The 23,781-nt window shown below is 39.1% G+C and overlaps 1 protein-coding gene across 3 annotated transcripts in view; it reads right to left on the minus strand.

Moving 5' to 3' along the window:
* nac (GDP-fucose transporter nac) overlaps window positions 1–23,781 on the minus strand; it is a 204,007-nt gene that overhangs the window by 144,990 nt on the left and 35,236 nt on the right. For all 3 annotated transcript variants that reach the window (XM_090385575.1, XM_090385577.1, XM_090385578.1), the window contains exon 3: window positions 18,748–18,888. In XM_090385575.1, the coding sequence (XP_090241701.1) occupies window positions 18,748–18,888 (141 nt within the window). The remainder of the gene's footprint in view (window positions 1–18,747; window positions 18,889–23,781) is intronic.

The following is a 23,781-nucleotide window of genomic DNA, read 5'->3' on the forward strand; positions in this document are numbered from 1 at the left end:
TTTTAGTAAACGTCAAACTGGTGATCCTCAACCAGGTCCAAGTAGGGAAAAGAGAAAATTAAAGTTTGTTAAATTTTCATTTATTTCATCTAATTGCTTTTGTATTTATGTATTTTAGTATTAAGCAGTGTTTAAATTATTTTATACAACCCCATCAATGTATAATATGCCAATAACAATAGGATTTTTTTTTCATGATTAATCGTTTTCCCTTTATTTCTTATGGGAAAAATTTGTTTGGTATACGTCCTGTTTGGTATAAGTCCAAGGATCTGGAACGGATCAACTTCAGTAGCCTTACTTACTTTTACAATCAAATATTTTTGAAATAATACTGCTAATTTCACACTACTGAGATTTCACTCATGCAGCTTCTCCTCACTAAAAATGGTTCCTCATCGGTAAAAATCAATGCAAAGTACCTGTTCAATTTGTCATGAATCTCATCTTCAAATTCATAATAACTGTAATAATACTACACCAACCGTAAAACTGATACTTTATTAAAATAAAAATGGTACAGTGAAAACTGGATTAAAATTAAACTTACCATTATCCAGAAGAAGGTGCTCAGGTAACTGAGACAGGACAACAGCATCGTGGTTTTATCCACAGATAAATGGTTAATGGTAATCCTTAACAAAGTGAATTACTGCAACAAAGCCTTGGAACTTTTAAACGATAAGGCGACATATAAGGCTACTCGTAGGAATCCTTTGGTAGGTTTGGAATGGCAGGTGAACAAAATCCTCCAGGATTCAGTGAATGCCAAGAAGATTTCTAAATATACATATTGGACATTGCATGCCACGAGTTGCAAGCTGCCTAGGTTTTACGGCCTAGCAAAGATTCATAAGGCAGGGATTCCACTTACGCCAATTGTGTCATTTGTGGGCAACCCTACACAGCCTGGTAAATTTCCCCTATCATAGGAAGTTCAAGTTTTACTATCAAAGATAGTGAAGACTTTGTATGGCTTATAAGCACACAGACCAGTGAAGAGGGCAAGACCATGGTGTCATTCAACGTGGTTTATTTACATGCATTTCCATTGACCATGGGATGTAGTGCATACATATGGCATTAGAGAGGGATGACACCCTAAGGGACAGGACTCCCTTGAAAGTGGAGAATATTTGTAGTGGGGTGGAGCTGTGTCTCTCCACAAGCACCATGGTATTTCAAATCACAATGTATAAGCAGGTTCACAGCGCAGTGACTGGCTCCCCGATTAGTGCTTTTATATCAAATTTAGTTATGCAGAAGCTTGAGTTCAGGATTTTTGATAGGTCTGTTGCCCTCTTGCAAGCATGGAAACAATACGTCGACGATACATTTGCCATTATACGGAGGGGAAAAGAGGATGAACTGCTCAGTTTTCTCAATAGCTTCTCCCATTTTATTCAGTTTAGCTAGGAGGTGGAAGTGGATGTGTTGGTTCATAGGGATGGCGCTAGAGCAAAAAGGTAGTGTGTGTATAGAAAACCCACGTGCCAGGGCCAATATACACATTATAAACAGCACAGGCCAACCATCACAAAAATAGTCTTGTTAGGGCCTTATTGGATAGAGTAGAGTAGGGTCTGATTGTAGCGCTTCCGAGGATAGAAAAGAAGAGATTAAACATGTCACAGAGGATTTCAGGAAATGTAGGTATCCCCCCACAAGAGGATCTTGGATAAATATGTCCAGGAAGCAGGACATGGATGTAGGGAGCCATTTGCTCCATTGCCACAGCAAGTATTCCCTACTATCCGGACTTAACTGAGCAAATCGCTCGAGTATTACACAATTGCCAGACACACTGTGTGCAACTGCTAGGGCAAAGGTTGCACACAGTTGTGTCAAAGTCTCAATGTCTGCAAAGTATCTGCAATTCTGCCCAGACATGATAGGAGGGAGTATATGAGGAGAACCTTGTAGATTAATTAGGCAATGGAGAGATTGTGCAAGGATCAAGGGGGGTAGAATTTTTCTCAGCCTGGTCTGTGCTTATTAACAGGAGAGACTGCTTCTACAGGGATGGGATACAATTAAATAGAAATGGTGCAAGAATATTTGCTGAAGCTATCAAGGCAGAGTTAGGTGGGTCGGAAAACTGCTAGCCTGTGGGGGGGGGAACACAGACTAATAGATTAACAGTAGCCACTGGCAGAGGTGAAAGTGATTCTTGCACTGCTTCTATCGAAATGAACAGCAGCCTGGAAAACAAGGTGCACTGGATTCCAGAGACTGCTGGGAATCATTGTGGAACAAATAAATACATTGGCTGTGTTAGGGTAGCTAAGAATAGGAACAGGTGCATGTATACTTGTGTATACACCAATGCTATTAGTTTGGTAAATAAATTTGATGAATTTGAGGTGTTGGTCAAAACTTCAAAGGCAGATATTGTTGGGATAACGGAGACGTGGTGTCACACAGATATAAGGAATGCAGAACTGGAATTTGGGGAGTACAATGTGTACAGGAAGGAGAGACGGATAGGAAGGGAGGAGGGGTTATGCTATTGGTTAAGAAACAAAATCCAAGGAAGTACAGCCAGTCAACATGGCTGGACAGTACAGTGTTGAGTCAGTTTGGTGTGACATACGCACTGGGAAAGCGAAATTGAGAGTAGGAGTATGTTACAGGCCTAATGACACTGAGTATAATCATCAGTGTTATTAGGCCTGTACAGCAGCATGTTAAGGAGGCAACTAGAGGAAATAATACTCTTGATCTGATTATCAGTAGTGATTCTTCATGCATTAAGAATCTGCAGATAAAGGAACCACTAGGTGGCAGTGATCAGTGTGCTGAAATGGGATTTACTCAAAGAGGTAACTACCATCAGGGGTAAAGGATTTTGCTTTCATAAAGGTGACTATGTTGATCTGAGACATTATTTAAATCCAAATGGTGGGACCAACTGATGATGTTACCAACAGAAAATTCAAAATGGGAAGCATTCAAAGAATTTATCTTGGAAGCTACTAGGCTTTTCATACCAACAAAGAAATACTGTTCAAGATTTAGGCCTAAATGGATATCAGATGAACTAATTAGACATGTGACAGAGAAGAAAAATGCGTGGGATACATAAAAATTAAAAGGTGACACAGAAGCCTATGAGAGATATAAGCTGTAACCAAATCACAAAGGAGGTTAGGCAGGCAAGGGCAAATTATGAGAAATTTTTGGCAAAGGATGCAAAGAAAAACAGCAAAGATTTCTTTACTTATGTATACTCTAGAAGGAAGGGGATGAATCAGTTTGGTCCTCTTGATATCGATGGTTCAACTGTTGATGATCCTGCTCAGGTAGCTAACAAACTAAATGAATATTTTGCTTTGACATTCACACATGAGGAGTTATTGAGGGAGGGGAATGCCAGAGATGAATTAAACTCTGGCAGTGAGCTAGATGATTTTGTAATAACTGAGAGGAAAGTGGAGGAGAAATTGTTGAAGATAAACATAAGTCACCTTGGGTGGATGGAATCTATCCAGTTATATTAAATGAGGCGGCAACAGAAGTAAGCAAACCCTTAGCTATAATTATGAGAACTTCCTTGGACTCAGTAGAGGTACCCATGGACTGGAGATGTATAAATGTGACCCCAATCCACAAAGAAGGATCAAAGGGAGACAGGTATTTACAGACCCATCAGTTTAAATTCTGTTCCAGGTGCACTAGTTAAAGAAGCACTGCAGGATTATCTAGATAAGACTTCAGTTATAGCTCAGACACAGCATGGGTGTGTTAAGGGGAAGTCTTTTCTGACCAAGTTGATTGGATTCTATGATGTAGTCACAAAGGAACTGGATGCAAAGAATAATTTTGATATCATATATTTGGATCTTAGAAAGGCTTTTGATACTGTTGCACATGGAAAACTACTGCACAAATTGGAGCATTGTGGCATTGGTGGCAAATTGCTGGTATGGATAAAGGCATGGTTGAATGGGAGAAGACAGAGTGGTAATCAGTGGACACTGCTCTTCATGGACTAATGTTATTAGTGGAGTCCCCCAGGGTTCAGTGTTGGGTCCATTGTTGTTTTCTGTATTCCTTAATGATGGTATATCAGGCTTAATGTCCAAGTTTGCACATGATACGAAGGTCGGCATGGTTGTTAATGACACTAATGACAGTAGGTTGCTGCAACAGGATCTAGAAAAGTTGAGCAGATGGGCTGAGAGGTGACAAATGAAGTTTAACATTGGCAAATGCAAAGTACTGCATATGGGAAGCAGTAACCCCAGAGTAATGTATCAACTGTGTGGTACTACACTGACTGTAGTAGAGAGTGAAAAGGACCTGGTGGTAATTGTGCAGGCAGATGTAAAGTTTTCTGAGCAGTGTAGATGGTCTGCAAGAGTAGCTCATGGTGTCTTGTCAATGATATACAGGAATTTTTCTAGCCGGGATAACTAGGTGATTATCCTCTTGTATAAGGCAATGGTCAGGCCACACCTTGAGTACTGTATACAGGTCTGGAGGCCTCATTTTAAGAAGGATGTAGAGCTGTTGGAATGAGTATAGAGAAGGGCAACAAGATTAGTGAATGGAAAAGTGTTGCTCTGACGAAGAAAGGCTTAATTTTTGCAAATTAGAGTGTCTGGAAACTAGGCACCTGCGAGGTGATCTGATTGAGGTGTATAAAGCCTTGAATGGTTTGAGCATGCTCAATGCTGATGGGATTCTTCCTCTTGCTCAGAATAATCGCCTGAGAGGGCATAAATTCAAATTGAGGAGAGACAGTTGTAGGATAGATGTGTGGAAGTTTGCCTTTAGCCAGTGGGTGGTTGATTGCTGGAACAAACTTCCATCTGTAATTGTAGAAGTTGATAGCTTAAATAGAGTCAAGGCAGAACTAAACAAACATTTGGAGCGAGTTGATGGGCGAAATGAGAACAGCATTTTTTTTTTTTTTTTGGCTGATGCCATATAAGCTTGCTTTCTTGCATCATGTGCCTTTGCTAATGATAATTTAAGAATTCCATACCTATGGAAGGTACAAGTGGGATCATATATAAGATAAAATTCCCGGATTGTGGGGAGTGTTATGTTTGGAAAACAAAATGCCATTTCAAAGATTGTGTATGGGGGAACATATTAATGCATTAAAGACTGCAGATTATTCGAAATCTGCTGTGGCCAAACATTTATGGGAGAACCACCCCCAAAATCTCTCCTGACGAAGCTGTTATAATCAACCATTCGCATAGTTTTGGAACTCAAATGGCTCAAGAGTTTGCGAATTTGCTCTTCTGAGCATAAAACTATTAATAGAGACAGTGGAATCCATATTCATCCACTCTTTGAAACTGTGATTCTTGGATGGGATGAATGGTTCTACCTGGCATGCTCCTGAGCCATTTCCGGTTCCAATGCATGTATGGAAGATTGTCCATGCTCCTGCAGTAACATGTGCCATGAACCGTGATCCTGCAGATCTTTGATGTACGTACTATTGCATGTTACGTATTACTGTTGATAAAGGAGGAGGATACCTTTGAAAACTACAGTTGTTTTTATCACTGTTTTTATCACTACAGTTGTTTATATCATGTTTTATTTCATTTTATATGCTTTATTTTTACGGTTTTATTGTATAAATAGTGTGTTTTATTTTATTACCAGTTTAATTTTAATACAGTTTTCACTGTACCATTTTTATTTTCATAAAATATCAGTTTTGTGGTTGGTGTAGTATTATTCAGTTATTATGAATTTGAACATTCCCAGCCCCAGAGGTCTGTTTGAAGAAATGAATGTCATCTGGTTTATCAAAAACTTTTCCACACCCATTCACAAGGATATGAAATCCAATCAATACACAAGTCTTGTCAGTGCGTGAGTGACCAACCCACAGTTCCAGTCAATATCTGTAAAGTTAAAATCACCCATTATATTATCAGACATTGATTTACTGGGCCCTTTTTCTCTCTACAGTTGTTCATTGTACTCATCGCAGTCATTCAGCCAATAACACACTCCTACTCTCATTTTTGTTTTCCCAGTGCTTATGTCATACCAAAGTGACTCAACAACTGGATACACTACTCTTGTCCTGTCTGTATACATTGTACTGCCCCCACCCCACAGCATTCAAATTCTGCATCCCTTATACCTAAGTAACACATCTCTGATATTTCCTCAATGTCTGCAGTTGATGCCTTGACCAGCACTTCAAATTCATCAAATTTATTTTCGATGTTCTTAGCATTGGTGTACATGCTCTTACTCTTAGTTACCCTAACACAGCCCACGTATTTCTTTGTTCCATGTTGACACACAGCCGGCCTTAATCTCTAGTAACTTGCTTTCTGGACTGCTGCATGGAAGCAGCACAATAATTACTTTCACTTCTGCCTGCAGCTATTTTTAATCTATTAGTCTGCATATCCCCACAAGCTAGCAGTTTCCAGACCCAACTAAAATTGCCTCGATAGCATCAGCAAATATTCTTGCGCCCTTTCTATTTAAGTGTATTCCATCTCTGTAGAAGCCCTCTCTTCCCCAAGTAAAAAGAACATTTTGTCATTGTATACAGGTTGACCATCCGATTCCACTCTGTGTTATTGGCTGAATTCCATGAGCGTAATTTCAAATTTCCTGGGTTGGCGCACCGACCTGCCGCTACTGTTTTGGTGGTGTTGGTTGCAGCATCAGCTGTTGGCACTAACTCATAAACACTGGCAAACTTGTTTTTCTGCATGTATAACCTGCATAACCTGCTCACATTTAGCCCAGCCATGGTTCCAATGTATAAAGGAAATGTGTCTCGTGGTTTAAAGCACAAACACCATACATTGTCCATAACAGATAAAGTTGAACTTCTGAAAAGCTCGACAGTGATGTGTCTGTGAGAAGCTTGTGTGAATTATACAACGTTGGCCCTTCAACAGTGTATGACATAAACAAACAGAAAGAAAAATTGCTCCAGTTCTTTGCTAACAGTGGATCAAAGAAACAGATGGGCATAAGGAAAACAATGAAAGACAAAAGTTCAGAACTGGATATAGTGCTGGTAATGTGGTTTAAGTTCCACGTAAATGAAGGTGTTAAGCTGTCTGAGGATCTGGAGAAGGAACAAGCTAAAATTTTTCATAAAGAACTAGGACTAGATTACAAGTGTGATTATAATGAAGGTTGGCTTCAGCGTTTCAAGCAGTGACATGGCTTAATGTTTCATGCTGCGTGTGGCAAAAAACATTCAGCGGACAAGGAAGCAGCTGCTGCATTTGTTGACAAGTTCACCAAGTTAGTTTCTGATGAAAAATTAAGTCCTGAGCAGGTCTACAATGCCGATGAGACTGCCTTGTAGTGGAGATGTACTCCAAGAAGAACTCTGACAACTGATAATGCAGAATCACCAACAGGTTATAAAGCATCAAAAGACTATGTCACTGTGCTGGGCTACTCTAATGCTGCTGGAACCCACAGGTGTAAGTTGCTGGTCATCGATAAAAGTTTACATCCCAGGGCCTACAAAGGTATGACACGGTTTCTAGTGATTTACCATGCCAACAAGAAGGGATGGATTACAACTAACATTACATTGCAATAGTTTGAAAAATATTTTGTTCCCGAAGCAAGAGCTCACACTGTGACTCTGTTGGCCTGGACCACAACTGTAAGATAATGCTTATTTTAGACAACCGCACATCTGAAAGCAGAACTTCTGGTAAATAATAATGTTTTCAGTATCTACCTCCTACCTAACCGTACATCATTAATTCAACCCCTGGACAATGGCATATTACATTCTCTTAAGTCTAAATATCACTCCCTGTTTATGAAGCACTTACTGAGTGCAGTTAACTCTGGCAGACCAGTACAGGAGTTTCTCAAGGAAATTAATGTGACAGATATGGTTTACTGCATTGCCAATACTTGGAAGTCTGTAGAGGCATCCACACTATAAAGTGGATGGCATAAATTGTGGCCAGGTTTAATGTTTGAGTCTGCACCTGGTGGAGACACTGCAAATGACTTTACAGGATTTAGGGTTTCAAAGGAAAAGCAGGTTATACATGAACTGCTTTTTTTTCACTCATGATGTAACTAATCCAAGGATCTTGCATCGAGGATGGATGAAGATAATGTTGAGGAATGGATGAATGTAGATGATGCTGAAGCTACTGTTCATCATTATACTGACTCAGAAATCGTGCAGATGGTTGTACGTCCAGAGAAAGAAGATAGTGGAGAAGAAAGCAGTGATAAAAATGAGGAAGATGTATCAAAAAGAATCTCTATTGATAGGTTAATTCAGTTGACAGGTGAAGTGCTAAAAGGTCTAGAGCAATGCAGTTTTATAACTGAACAAGAAATAACGAACGCTTACGTGCTGCATGATAAACTAATCAAAGAAAGACCAAAATATATGAAAAAGCTTAGCTTGCAAGATATGTTCAAAAAAAAAAAAAGCTAAAAATCGTGCAACAGAGGAGTCGACATTTAAAATCCAGTGCCATCAACTTCTGCTCACCCAGATATGCTGCCACCCTTATCATCAGTTCCTGAAGATGATGTGCCAGTTTCATCACCAGTTCCTGATGTTTCAGTAATCTTTCAAGATGAAGATGGTGATCTTGACAGCCCCCACTTCCTGATATGTAACTCTGCTTAGTTGTAAATTCCAGCTCTTCACTTTGGAAGTGGCCATGATGAACTTTCTTACGTACATCAACAAAATTACTGTACCTGTACCCTTTATTTTACCTGTTCTTCATTAAAATTTCACTTGCTTTTCATTTAAATGTTTCTTTTTCCTTTATTAACCAACTTGTACTGATTTATAGGGTATTTTAAAGGTAGGATAAGGTGGTTAGCTGTTGGGTAAACTGTATGTGCGAATCTAACCACTGATGATCTGGCAAACTCATTAATCCGGCAACCCACAGGTCCCAACGATGCCGGATTAGTGACAGTCGACCTGTACTTTGTTGTTCGTTACAGGGTTTAGCCCGTATGAAGTCGACTTGTCTGTTCTTGGCATAAGTCAAAACACTGGCCGTGTAGATTCAATGTAGGTTTATGTAGAATGATGAGGTGTTCTGTTGTATTGTTGTTGGTCAGCAAACTGGCATTTTACAGATGGGAGGGTCAACAGACACCTGACAGTCATCCCCTGACTCCCATCCTTAGTCACATGATGCATGCCAGGCTCTGCTATCAGGGAGCTCTTAACGGGTTTGCAGAGAATTCTGGAAGAACCTGGATGAGGATCTGGGATGGTGGGGATGAAAGCAAGAGACCTTATATTATACCTTCTGACCCCATAAAGGTCAAAAGATATATGGTAAAGAGTTAAGAGATAGGTGTAGCAGAGGTTTGCAGTAACTTGCTGACCCATCCCAGATGGGTCAGCAAGTTACTGCAAACCACAGAAGTGATAATCTCACCTTGGGAACCAAAGCCAACATAAATTCCTACCTCCTAGGAGGAGCAGGCTTCAGAAAGTCCACTCTGGAATGAGCTAGCATGCAGTAGCTAAGAAGGATCCTATTTGGCAGTATAAAAAAAATAGACCAAGGCCAGATCCCACCCCCAGAAGGGGTTAGCAGTCAAAGTTAAGAGTGAAGTCGATCAGTGTTATAGAGGCATGGCAGTCCAAGACGTCACTAAGAAAGGAGAAGTTCGCAGAGAATAGCTACATCTAGAGAAGTCCAGCCCCAGAAGGGATGAACTGGTGTTAGGTTGTTATTCCAAGAAGTGTATCATATCCCAATTTGGTCACTGTTGACTGATAAGTTGTCAAGTGGTGGTCCTGAATTGGACCTAAAGAATCTATATTGAGACAATAGTTACGAGACAGCAGTGTAATGTCCAGGTCTGGTCATAGGTGGATTGTCAAGTCCAGCAGGTAGATGTAAAGTCCAGGAGCAAGGTCCATTCTTGATTTTCAGGAGTAGATACAAAGGGTACTAGGAAAGTTTTGCAATACAGCTTTGTTTATTTAATTTTTTCAAAGTAATTTCCTCTACATTCAATACACCTCTCCATCCTCCGAAACCAATCTTTAAACCAGTTCTGCCAAGTTTCACTAGGGAGTAAAGCACACTCGTTGTCCCAAGCCCGTAGAAGGTCCTCATCACTGGAAAACCGCCTCCCTTTTAGCTTCATTTTCACATGCAGGAACAGTGCAAAGTCGCAGGGAGCAAGGTCTGGACTGTAGGGAGGGTGCTCGAGAAGTTTCAGTCCTGTCGTGGTCAAATATACGGTGCAGGCTTTGGCGCGGTGAGCTGCAGCATTATCGTGATGGAGGTACCAGGTGTCCATTCTTGACTTTGGCCGCAGGTTCTTCATAGATCCAATGACTTTAGGCAGGCATTGTTCAGTATACCACTTAGCTGTGACTGTCTTCTGCGTGTCCAAAACGACACGTTCCACAATTCCACTCGATTTGAAAAATACAGCTATCATTTTCTTCTTTACAGATCGGGATTTTCTGACAATTACGGGTGTGTCGTCATCATCAAAGACCCAAACTTTGTTTTGAGCCTTGGTCGGCAGATCGTAATAGTACAGCCAAGTCTCGTCACCTGTCACGATGTTGTTCACATACCGAGATTGTCCCTTATTAAACTTTTTTAACATCTCCCGGCACCAAGTCACACGTCGTGTCATCTGCTCTTCAGTCAGTTGATGCGGCACCCAGAGAGAACAAAGTTTCTTCACGTGCAAATGATCTTGCAGAATCGAACGAATTGCTGGTGCATTTAGGCCCAAAGTATCCTCTATCTGTTGGTAGGTCACTCGCCTGTTTTCGTCAAGCATTTTCCTCACAGCAGTAAAGTTTTCCTCCGTAACTGACGTTCGTGGCCTTCCCGGCCTCTCAGAATCCTCCAGAGTGAAATTTCCCCTTTAGAATTCTCTATACCACCTGAATATCGTTGTACGATGTGGACAATCATCATCTAGTGCAAGAGTCATTTCTTCTAAGCACTGGTCTATGGTTAAACCACGCACGAAATTATACTGCAAAACTGTCCTTATCTCATTTCGTGACCACGATGCCATCGCAAGCACTTTACACTCTCACTACTAATGAATAACTGAGCCTATCGACTTGGCGCGGCGGCTACTATGCACGTATGAACATGTCTCAACATGCAGCAACAAGCAGCTTCCTGTGATTCATTGTTGTGTCATATTGCAAAACTTTCCTAGTACCCTTTTTATAGAACAGCTTTTAACATAGGGAATGTACAAGAGGTCTTCTTCTGAACACCTTATCTGCAAAGGAGAAGAATGACAGAAAAGTTTCTTTAGATTCCAGCAAAAATGGTGCCAGGTCAGGAGAGGTAACTTTAGTCAAGAGTTGCAGATCATTTCATATATCCAAGATAATGTGAACAATCAAAGATGGCACCAGGTCAGGAGAGGTAACTTTAGTCAAGAGTTGCAGATCATTTCAGATATCCAGATAATGTGAACAATCAAAGATGATATGATGTGCAGTTTCATGACTGCCCACAGGGCCACAGAGTGGATGGGGGCACATCCTAAGGCAAACAACTTTGCATTAAGACTTCCATGTCCAGCGAGCAGAAAAGAAGTGAATAATCCTGGGATAAGCCATCTGAGTTGTTTATTGAATTCCTTAACAGTGGAGATGAATGCAAAGTCTGTTCTCCCAAGGTTATTTCATGATTGTTGCTAGTGTTACTAATTCCATTCTCCTAAGATGCTATTTGAGATGTTAGGAGACATCAAGGTTAACCAGTAGTTTCCCACAGCAGACCTTCAGGGCCAGGGTTGAGACCATCCTGCAGGCTCTGGAAATCAATAGCAAAATTGTTCTCTGGGTCTGAAAGATTTTTTTTCACTGCCATATTCTTAATACAATATAAAAGTATTCTTCTATAGTTTACTATCCTGACACACCCCTTGAAGTTATTTAGACTTGTTTCCCTATCTTTCTATATTCCACTTATTTGAAACGTTGCTACCCTTAGAACTATTGCCAACATCAGCTGTTGTGGGAACAAAAAAGAATTCTTGACAATTCTTATCTCAGAACCGAATCAGGAATGCATCACTTGGCAAGTCACGAGATAATTGGGTCCCTGATGAGCTCCCAGTTACATTTGTTTCTAGGGCAAGCACTTGTTTCATCAGTGACTCAAATTCTTCTCGTAATGCTCCAAGTTCTAATTTGAGATTGACATGCTCCTTATATTGGGTGCAAAGAAAAGAATCATCAGTTGAGCTAGGTTTGTGCAATAAATCAACCTTAGAATATATGCCACAGGCTATACAAATGACGAACTCATGACCCACACCAGAAATGCTTGCAGGCATTTCTGTCTGGGTCACGATGACCTTGGACTTTGTATTGTAAAAGTATCTTGTAGTAACCATTATTAAGGTAAATTTTAAACTTAAGAAATATTTCAAAATATAAATTTACAATATATTACAGAAGTTAAATTACCAAAATAGTCCAGAAATGAAACTCTTGGATAAAACCTTAATCACCAGAGAAGTTATATTTTAGCTACCAAATGAAATTTACGATTAATTCCAACCAAAATATCAATAAAAAAAGGCATCTGAATATTAAGCTGTAGCTTTTTCAAATACTTAGATTTAAATTTATAATATATATTACAAGATTTAAATTAACAAACTATTGGAGAAATTAAACTGTTGACAAAACTTTTTTAACACTAGTAAAGTAAAATTTAAGCTATCGAAGTTAAAGTTCCAGCCAAAACATCAATAACAAAGGCATTCCAGGAAAGCAGTTCAAGGATTGAGCTGTGGGTGGCACCCTGTAGTTATTGGTTTGGAGATTATCTGTGGTATTTAAGCCTACTGTTGTCATCAATTGATATATGGGATGTCAAAGGCCCTTTTGAAGTCCAAAAAGAGAACGAGGACATATTTCCTTTCAGTAATGCTAGCACCAATCAGACTTAATAGCATCCTCAGCGCTTTTGTCTTTCTTGAAGGCACGTTAGTTGACACAGTGAAGATTTCTAGATTGGTATGCAGGCGTAAATCAGTAATGCTAGCACAAACAGACTTGATAGCGTCCTCAGCACTTTTGTCTTTCTTGAAGGCACGTTAGTTGACACATAGTGAAGATTTCTAGATTGGTATGCAGTTGTAAATCTGGCCACAATAAGTTTCTCCAAGATTTTGCCAATAACAGGGAGGAGAGATATCGAACTATAGAGTCAGGTTTTCTTGCAGTTTGTCCGAACTTTTTAGGATGTTCTTAATCTGCATGTTTTCCACAAGGAGAGGAACACTCCAGCACGAGTTGAGTAGACTGATTATGATTTCGGGAGAGATGACCCAGAGCCGTTTGATAACATCAGCCTCCATGAGAGGATGATGTTATCAAAGCCAAATTGGGTAAGTGCCTGTTTGATGTTATCAAACAGGCCACTTACCCAATCTGGTTGTTTTCACTGCAAGATTAATTTTCTCCCCTAGGAATGGTTACTTGTGCAAACTGCCTTGATGTTCAGGTAATATAGATGCATAATGGTTTGTAGATTGGTCTATTACTGGGATAAGTCCTGGTGTACAGTGACATCCAGTATATGGTTGACAGCTTGCAACCAAGTTGTCAGCCCAAGTTGACCCTGGATGCTTGTCAGGGAGTAGATGTCACCTGGGATAAAATATTCACGATGAGCTTATAGATAAGTCCACAGTGATTCTCATTACTGGTCCTACCAAGTAGTTTCCCAAGTTTTTTTTTTTTTTTGGTATATGGCTCTATGGAAGATCCACCTTGATACTATCTGGCACTGTCTTCTGGAGGTCCTCATGATTTCTAAATTGAGTTATATCATTGGTCCACCAGGAGATGTGGAGAGATCTGTTTTGTCCAGGGAACAGACGCTTCACAGGCAGAGTTGAGTTTTTGTAATTCTCATGCTTGTTCTTCAGATGGAAGGCTTTTTAAACCAGTTAATTGTCTGGAATAGCAAAGGTTCTGAAATGCAGTTCAAAGATATCCCAATTTGTAAATTTAGTGTTCTACTTTTCCCATTCAGGAAGGTTTCTTCTTCTTCTTCTGGTATTGTTGGCTAAAGCAATGAAGAAATATTAAGAACGGTGGAATTACTTAACAAGTACAGGTCAGTGTTGAAAAAAAGTGGCGAGTTAGGGTTGAATTTAAAAGTGTTGACAATTCTCTCCAAAAAAAAAAGGAGAGAGTATATAATAAGTGCCTTGTCAATCAATTCGGCCCTAGAGAGAGTCTGTGCAAGGCAAATGGGGTTGAATTTTTCTCAGCATGGTCTGTGCTTGTTAACAGGAGTGACTAGTTCTACAGGGATGGGATACACTTAAATAGAAATGGTGCAAGAATATTTGCTGATGCTATCAAGGCTGTGTTAGGTGGGTCGGAAAACTGCAAGGATACATGAACTAATAGATTTAACAGTAGTCGCTGGTAGAGGTGAAATTGATTTTTGCACTGCTTCTATTGTAATGAGTAGCAGCCTGGAAAACGAAAGGCTGAGGATTTCAGAGACTGTTGGGAGTCATCACTGCACAAGTAAATATATGGGTTGTGTTAGGGTAGCAAAGAATAAGAACAGGTGCATATATATACACTTGCATGTACACCAATGCTAGGAGTTCAGTAAATAAATTTGATGAATTTCGGGTGCTGGCCAAAACATCAAAGGCAGATATTGTTAGGATATCAGAGCATGGTGTCACACAGATATAAGGAATACAGAATTAGAAATTGGGGAATACAATGTGTACAGAAATGATAGACAGGATAGGAAGGGAGGAGGAGTTATGCTATTAGTTAAGAAATACAAAATCTAAGGAATCTAATGTTGAGACAGTGTGGTATGACATAAACACTGGGAAATCAAAACTGAGAGTAGGAGTGTGTTATAGGCCTAATGACTGTGATGAGTATAATGAACGACTGTACAGAGAAACAGAGTGGGCAAGTAAATCAGATGTCTTATAATGGGGGATTCTAACTTGTAAATCAATTGACTGAAACTTGTGGATTGGTCACTCGCACACGAGCAAGGCTTTTGTGGATTTATTGGATGATTGTTTTCTACAGCAGCATATTCAAGAAGCAACCAGAGGGAGTAATGCTCTTGATCTGATTATCAGTAGTGATTCTTCATGCATTAAGAATCTGCAGATAAATTAAGCAGATAAATACATTAAGAATCTGCAAATAAATTAACAATCTGCAGTAAAGGCCCTACTAGGTGGTAGTGGTCACAGAGTACTAATGTGGGTTTTATTCAAAGATGTAACTACCATCAGGGGTAAAGGGAAGGGTTTTTGCTTTCGTAAAGGTGACTATGGTGGTCTGAGACAGTTTTTAAATTCTATACAGTTGGACCAACCGATGAAGTTACCAAAAGCAAATTCTAAATGGGATGCATTCAAGGAATTAATCTTGGAAGCTACTAGGCTTTTCATACCAATTAAGAAATACTGTTCAAGGTTTAGGCCCAAATGGAGGTCAGATGAACTAATGAGACTCGTGACAGAGAACAAAAATGCATGGGATACATATAAACTATCAGGTGACACAGAAGCCTGCGGTAGACATATGCTGGGCTGCAATCAAGTCGCAAAGGAGGTTAGGCAGGCAAAGGCAGATTATGCAAAGGATGCAAAGAAAAACAGCAGAGTTCTTTACTTATGTAAACTCTAGAAGGAAGGGGATGAAGGTAGGGGTATAAGGTTATCCACATGTTGGACAAGATTTTGCAGCACCGGCAAATGCTAAGTTTTTTATAAATATTTAGCAATTTTATTGACTTAACTGTCATATTAAATTATTTTCTATAAGCAGCTTTATAGTCATAGTCAAGCTCCTTGGTTTATTTTGAATTTAGATAGCGATTTTTAAGGTTTATACTTGTCCGTAGATTTTACCATTCATAACTTGCCGCCATTGTTATGGTATATCAGATCGATACCGAATAGTGTAATGTATATCTCAAACTTGATAGCAAAATACATAGCACTCTATTAGAAATCTGTTAGCTTAGTAAAGTATTATCAATTAATCAGTAAAATTTATTAATCTTATTAAATTTCATTGTTAATCAAATTGTACTTAAACGGAATCATGAATCAGACTAGAGCACGAAATCAATGAGCACAAAGAAATGAGAGTGCTGTGGTTCGAGGGAGAACTGAAGGGTGCAATTCTCCAATGCATCGCAGTCTAAAAAAATTTGCGAAATGTGAAATATTTGCAGATCTTTCTGGAACAGCACAGGATCTAGCCAAGGAGGATGTCTTTGTATGTGCTAGGTGCAGAGAGTGTGAAGAAATTAGGTGCCAACACAGTATTCTGATGGGAGTAAAGAGAGTTTGAGGTGTAGGGTAGATACCCTCAAAAGAAATTTAATGAGGTGCCCATCAAGCTGTCCGCTGCCCAACTGAATGCCAGAGGTTCCTGAGCATTAGGCAACACAGTGGCAATCTCCAAGGCAGAATGCATCTGTCCCACAGGAGCTAGTTATTGTCGACGACTATTTTCGGGGAGACTGAGAATATATTAGGCAAAAAGGATAGGTGGAACAGAACCAGGGTATGTCTACCAGGAACAAAAGTTATTGATGTTGTAGAGCAGATATCTTTTAAGGGCACAAACGGTAATATTGTTGTACATGTTGCCACTAATGATCTTAAGAGTAAGAGATCTGCAGATTTACTTAAAAAGAACAGGTTAATGTTGAAAAAAAGTCACGAGTTAGGGTTAAATTTGAAAGTGTCTGCAATTCTGCCCAGACATAATAGGAGTGAGTATATGATGAGGGCCTTGTCAATCAATTCTGCACTGGAGAGATTGCGCATGAGGTAGAATTATTTTCAGCGTGGTCTGTGCTTGCTAACAGTAGAGACTGCTTCTACAGGGATGGAATACACTTTAATAGAAAAGATGCAAGAATATTTGCTGATACTATCGAATCAGTGTCAGGTGGGTCGGAAAAACTACTAGCTTGGGAAGATTCACAGACTAAAATATTAACAGAAGTGGTAGGCAGAGGCGAAAGTGATTCTTCCACTGCTATTTTAATGAGCAGCAGCCTAGAGAACAAGTTGCTGGGGATTTCAAGAGCTGCTGGGAGTCATCATGGAACATGTAAATACACAGGCTGTGTTCGGATAACTAAGAGTAAGAATAGGTGCATTTATACTTGCATTTATACCATGCTAGAAGTATAGTAAATAAATTTGATGAATTTGAAGTGCTGGTCAAGACATCAAAGCAGATATCGTTAGGATATCAGAGACATGGTGTCACACAAATATAAGCAGTGCAGATTTGGAATTTGGAGAGTACAATGTATGCAGAAAGGATAGACCGGGTAGGAAGGGAAGAGGGGTTATGCTGTTAGTTAAACAGAAAATTTAAGGAAGTGCATCCAGTTGACATTGGTGTCCAGTGCAATATTGAGTCAATTTCGTGTGACACAAACACTGGGAAAGGGAAAATGAGAGGAGCGTGTTATAAACCTAATGACTCTGATGAGTACAACAAACAACTGTGCAGACAGAGTGGGCCAGTGAATTAGAATGTCTTGTAATGAGGGCTGTTAACTTTCCAGATATTGACTGGAACTTGTGGATTGGTCACTCGCATGTTAGCAATTATAAAGGATTTTGTAAAGACTTTTGTGGATTTATTGTAAGATTGTTTCTTAGAGCAACATGTTTGAGGGGCAGCCAGAGGGAGTAATACTCTTGATCTGATTATCAACAGTGATTATTCATGCATTAAGAATTTGCAGATAAAGGAACCACTAGGTGTGCATGATCACAGTGTACTGATGTGGGATTTACTTAAAGATGTAACTACCATCAGAGGTAAAGGGAAGAGTTTTTGCTTTTGTAAAGGTGACTACAGTGGTCTCAGAAGGTTTTTAAATTCTACTGAGTGAGATCAACTGATGATGTTAAAAACAGCGAATTCTAAATGGGAATCTTTGAAGGAATTAATCTTGGAAGGTAAGACTTTTCATAACAACAAGAAATACTGTTCAAGATTTAGACCTAAATGGAAGTAAGATGAACTAATGAGGCTCGTGGCAGAGAAGAAAAATGCATGGTATGGATATAAATTATCAGCTAGCCTGTAATCAAGCCACAAAGAAGGTTAGGTAAGCAAAGGCTGATTGCAAGAAATCCTTGGCAAAGGATGCAAAGAAAAACAAGCTTTGTTTACTTATGTAAACTTTGAAGGAATAGGATGAATCAGATTGGTCCACTTGATATTGGTGGTTCGACTGTTGATGATCCTGCTCAGAAAGCTGACTGACAAACTGAATGAGTATTTTGCATCTACCACACATGAAAAATTCTGTAAGAAATGGGATTCACTAAATTCTAACAGGGAGCTAAAGGATTTTGTAATAATGGAGAGCAGAGTGGAGGAGAAATTGTTGAAGTTAAACATAAAAAAGGCACCTGGGGTGGATGGAATCTATCCAATAATATTGAAGGAGGCAGCGTGGGAAGTAAGCAAACCCTTAGCCATAATTAGGAGAGCATCCTTAGATTCAGAGGAGGTCGTCCTTTTAGAGCACTCTCTAGCCAGTGGAAATGATGCTAAGCAAAATCCCAGCTGTAATGCAACAGCTCAGGATTCAATCAGAATGCTGGTAGTTCCGGCAAAAATTTTTGTTAAGTATGCAATATTTACAAAATAAGTGTAATCAGTTAACTTTTCCGAAGCAAAAATTTTGAAGTTCATTACTCAATGCTTAAAAATTAACTATTACTCACCTTATTCATAACAGAAATATTCATCTGTACAGCAGGAAAGCTGATAAGGCCTGGAAACACGGATGAAAGATCACCGCACAACACACAGAGGAAAATAGTAATAACACACTGGAACCAAGTAATAAAGAGAGGAGCATCAAGCTGAAAGTAAAAACAATGTACTGCATATGTAAATTAATTTAAATTATCTCTCTCTTCAAGAAATAAGAGTAGTTAACTCCATTTGTTGTTGTTGTTGTTGCAGAAGATACAATTGTGCAAAACAATTGACAGAACAGTAGAAATAACGGCACCCAAAATAATGATATATTTGAAATAACGGCAAGTTGAGATCGGTACCAAAAAAAGAAAATGGCAAGTCACATGATTACTGTATTTGTTTAAGTTCACCATTTTGAAAGCAAATTCTGTACTAATAACACGGATTATATGCTGTTTTACATTTATTTTAAACTAAAAACTCCTCACTATGGTTCCTAATGTTAATAAACCTCATACAGAGAAGAAAAGAAGAAGAACATTAAAGCTTAATGACAAACTTGATATAAAAATATAAAATAGAATGGGCATAAGCAGGAGTGTATTAATGGCAGAGAATAACATTGGATCATCAACATGTTTGTGTTTTTTTATGTGCAGTTAATAAAACTGCATTCTTAATCTGTGTATTCAATCAGAATGCTGGTAGTTCCGGCAGAAATTTTTGTTAGGTATGCAATATTTACAAAATAAGTGTAATCAGTTAACTTTTCCGAAGCAAAAATTTTGAAGTTCATTACTCAATGCTTAATTCTTATTTCTATTCATTTTTAGCCTCATTATTTTTGCATTAAATATATTTAAAATAAAACTTCCTTGATAATGGAAAAATCGAAATAAAGGCATCTTGAATCCCTGAAGGTGCCGTTATTCTTAAAGTCCAAAGCCTACTGTATCTTGATTCAAGCAGTAATAGTAGAAATTATGCTACTTTGTTAGAAACAATTTATTTTAGTACAGTAAACCCCCGCTATTCGCGGGGGTTACGTTCCTGAGAAATGCCGCAAAAACCGAAAACGCGAATACTGAGTTATGGCTCCCATAGTAATAAACGGGTTCCGTTCCAAAGTATGAAATATATAAGAAAAACTAGTCTAAAACTGTCTATGTATGTATGTATTATATGTACATAGACAGTACATAGTGAAATGCAAGCATATGGCATCGAAATGAAAATAAGAAACAATTTAATATTAAATGTAATATTTATTAGAAATTTCAAACAAATCTTTCAAACCAGCGCCTTTGCTAGCAAAAAAAACTTATCCCGCCAGTGCTATCACCAGTTTCCCTAAAGTGTTGATAAAGGAGTTTTGCCTTTTCATGAATGATGAGTGAACTTAATGGAATTTTATTTTGAGTTCGGTCCTCTATTCACAGATTTAATGCTTTTTTCCATTTTTTTCTAATTTAACATCACAAGTTACAGAGCAAATTTTTGAAGCAATTAGCACGTTTTCACGGACACTACGGCAGATTTTTTCTTCCGATTTTTTGGTTGATCATACCATTGACTCATTGATTTTATAATGTTTTGCCACTGAGGAGACACTTTCACCATTAGAAATTTTGTCTAATAGCTCAATTTTATTCGCTAATGTCATCACCTTCTTTGATATTTTCACATTTCCCTTGTTATTCGTAGCCATATATATTTGTATGGGTTAGAAAGAACTTGTCCACAATAAAGTCACTTTCTTCCGTTAACACACTCAAAAAAGTCTATTTACACTACAAAACGGTAGATTTATCACTTTTGTAAGCATATCAATTTATAAATTGATATGCTTATAAATTTATCAATTTATAAATTGATAAATTTATAAATTTATAAATTGATATGCTTATAAATTTATCAATTTATAAATTGATAAATTTATTCATTTTATAAGCATATAAATTAAAAGCAAACGACGAAACCTTCCATGACAAGCACATAACACATACTGAACAAGGATTAGCGAGAAACATCCATGCTCGCGATTTTGTCACCCCTCTCCCCCCCCACCCACTGAGTGCTGTTTTGACCGGGAAAGATAATTTTAGCCACGCCCATGTTTTTTTATGGGCACTTTTTAGGTTTCATTTTATATTAAATCAGCGACTGCGAATATGCAAATACAGATACCGCGAATAGCGGGGGTTTACTGTACTAGTAAGGGAAATGATGCAAGAAAGGGAGCTTATGGAGCATCAAGAGGGGAAAAAAAATAAATAAACACTTCCCATATCAGTCTCCAGATGTTGCAATCTGCAGGACTGAGGCTTTTCATAGTAGGAACCAATTTTGCTCCACTCACTAATTTCACTGCTCTGCATCCATTACAACAAATGCAAGTCCTCCATACATTGAGGGTATCAGACCCGTACGCAGTACTCAAGATGTGTCCTAACCATTGTTTTATACAATGGGAAAAATCACCTTATCCCTGCAGCAAAGTTCCTGTATATCACTGACAAAACCCCATAAGCTGTCCTGGCAGCCTGTCTGCACTACTCAGAGAACTTCGTATCTAACTACACAATTACAGCAAGATCTTTTTGATTCTCCACAACCTTGAGTGTGGTACAACACAGTTCATACATTATCTGGGATTACTGCTACCTAGTGCGCGCATTTGTCGATATTAAACTTCAACTGCCATTTCTCAGCCAATCTGGCTAACTTGTCTAGATCTAAAACTTTGCATCATCTACAAACTTACACATTAAGTCTAATGTGTCTTCATCAATATTATTACTAAATAGAGAAAACAGCAATTGGTGCAACACTCATCCCTAGTAGAGGTGGGGACTCTGCTATTAAAAATCAGTCCAAGAAGGGCAGTGCCCATTAATAATCATTCACCCTCTCATCTCTCACTCAATCATCCTTTATCCATAGCAGTAAGTATGCACTTAAAGCCATATTGCTGCGATTTGTATAGCAGTCTTTTATGTCAATATTTCTGCACATTATCCTGTAACCATCCTTCCTCAATTTCTATTTACTCCCATGTGTGTTTAGTCTGAGTAAGAGGAAAGATGCATGGGATACTTACAAATTAACACATGACACAGAAGCCTATGATAGATACAAGTTGATATGCAACCAAGTTACAAAGGAGGTTAGGCAGGCGAAGGCAGATTACGAGAAATCCTTGGCAAGGGATGCAAAGAAAAACAGCAAAGAGTTCTTTACTTATGTAAACTCTAGAAGGAAGGGGATGAATCAGATTGGTCCACTTGATATTGATGGGTCAACTGTTGATGATCCTGCTCAGGTAGCTAACAAACTAAATGAATATTTTGCATCGACATTCACACATGAGGAGTTATTCAGCGAGGGGAGTGCCAAAGGTGTATTCAACTCTGGCAGTAAGCTAGGGAATCTTGTAATAACAGAGAGTAAAGTGGAGGAGAAATTGTTGAAGATAAACACAAGAAAGGCACCCGGGGTGGATGGGATCTATCCAGTTATATTAAAGGAGGCAGCAAAGGAAGTAAGCAAACCCTTAGCCATAATTATGAGAGCTTCCTTGGACTCAGGGGAGGTACCCATAGACTGGAAATGTGCAAATGTGACCCCAATTCACAAAGGAGGATCAAAGGCTGACACAAGTAATTATAGACCTGTGAGCTTAACTTCTGTTCCAGGAAAATTAATAGAGGCACTGGTTAAAGAAGCACTGCAGGATCATTTAGACAAGACTTCAGTTATAGCTCGGACACAGCATGGTTTTGTTCAGGGAAAGTCTTGCCTGACCAATTTGATTGGATACTATGATGCAGTCACAAAAGAACTGGATGCAGGAAATAGCTTTGATATTATATACTTGGATCTTAGAAAGGCTTTTGATACTGTTGCACATGGAAGACTGCTACACAAATTGGAGCAGTGTGACATTGGAGGCAAATTGCTGCTATGGATAAAGGGGTGGTTGAGGGGGAGAAGACAGAGAGTGGTAATCAATGGACACTGCTCATCGTGGACTAATGTTATTAGTGGAGTCCCTCAGGGCTCAGTGTTGGGTCCATTATTGTTTTCTGTATTTATAAATGATATTGATGATGGTATATCAAGCTTAATGTCCAAGTTTGCAGACGATACAAAGGTTGGCAGGGTTGTCAAGGACACTACTGACACTATGCTGCTGCAACAGGATCTGGAAAGGTTGAGCAGATGGGCTGAGAGGTGGCAAATGAAGTTTAACATTGACAAATGTAAAGTACTACACATGGGAAACAGCAACCCCAGAGCAACGTATCAACTCTGTGGTACTACACTGACAGTGGTAGAGAATGAAAGGGACTTGGGGGTGGTTGTGCAGGCAGATATGAAGTTCTCTGAGCAGTGCAGACGGGCTGCAAGAGAAGCTCATGGAGTATTGTCAATGATATACAGGAATTTTTCCAGCAGGGATAAGGAGGTGATTATTCCCTTGTATAAGGCAATGGTCAGGCCACACCTAGAGTACTGTATACAGGTCTGGAGGCCTCATTTCAAGAAGGATGTAGAGCTGCTGGAACGAGTACAGAGAAGGGCAACAAGATTAGTGAATGGAACAAAGGGGTGCTCTTACGAAGAAAGGCTTAAGTTTTGCAAATTACAGTGTCTGGAGACTAGGCACCAGCGAGGTGATCTGATAGAGGTGTATAAAGCCTTGAATGGTTTGAGCATGCTCAATGCTGATGGGATTCTTCCTCTAGCTCAGAATAATCACCTGAGAGGGCATAAATTCAAATTGAGGAAAGACAGATATAGGATAGACGTGCGAAAATTTGCCTTTAGCCAACGGGTGGTTGGTTGGTGGAACAGACTTCCATCCCTTGTCGTGGAGGTTGATAGCCTAAATAAGTTTAAGGCTCAGCTAGACAGGTATTTTGAACGAACAAAGGGGTGAAGTGGAAGTGGGTTTTTTTTTTTTTTTTTTCTTTTTTGGCTGATGCTGCATAAGCTTGCTTTCTTGCATCAAATGCCTCTACTAATGCTAATGCTAAAGATTCCATCAACAC

Source organism: Mastigoproctus giganteus, chromosome 11 (assembly GCF_048544385.1).
Source record: "Mastigoproctus giganteus isolate SK-2022 chromosome 11, ASM4854438v1, whole genome shotgun sequence".
NCBI classification, from domain to species: Eukaryota; Metazoa; Arthropoda; class Arachnida; order Uropygi; family Thelyphonidae; genus Mastigoproctus; species Mastigoproctus giganteus.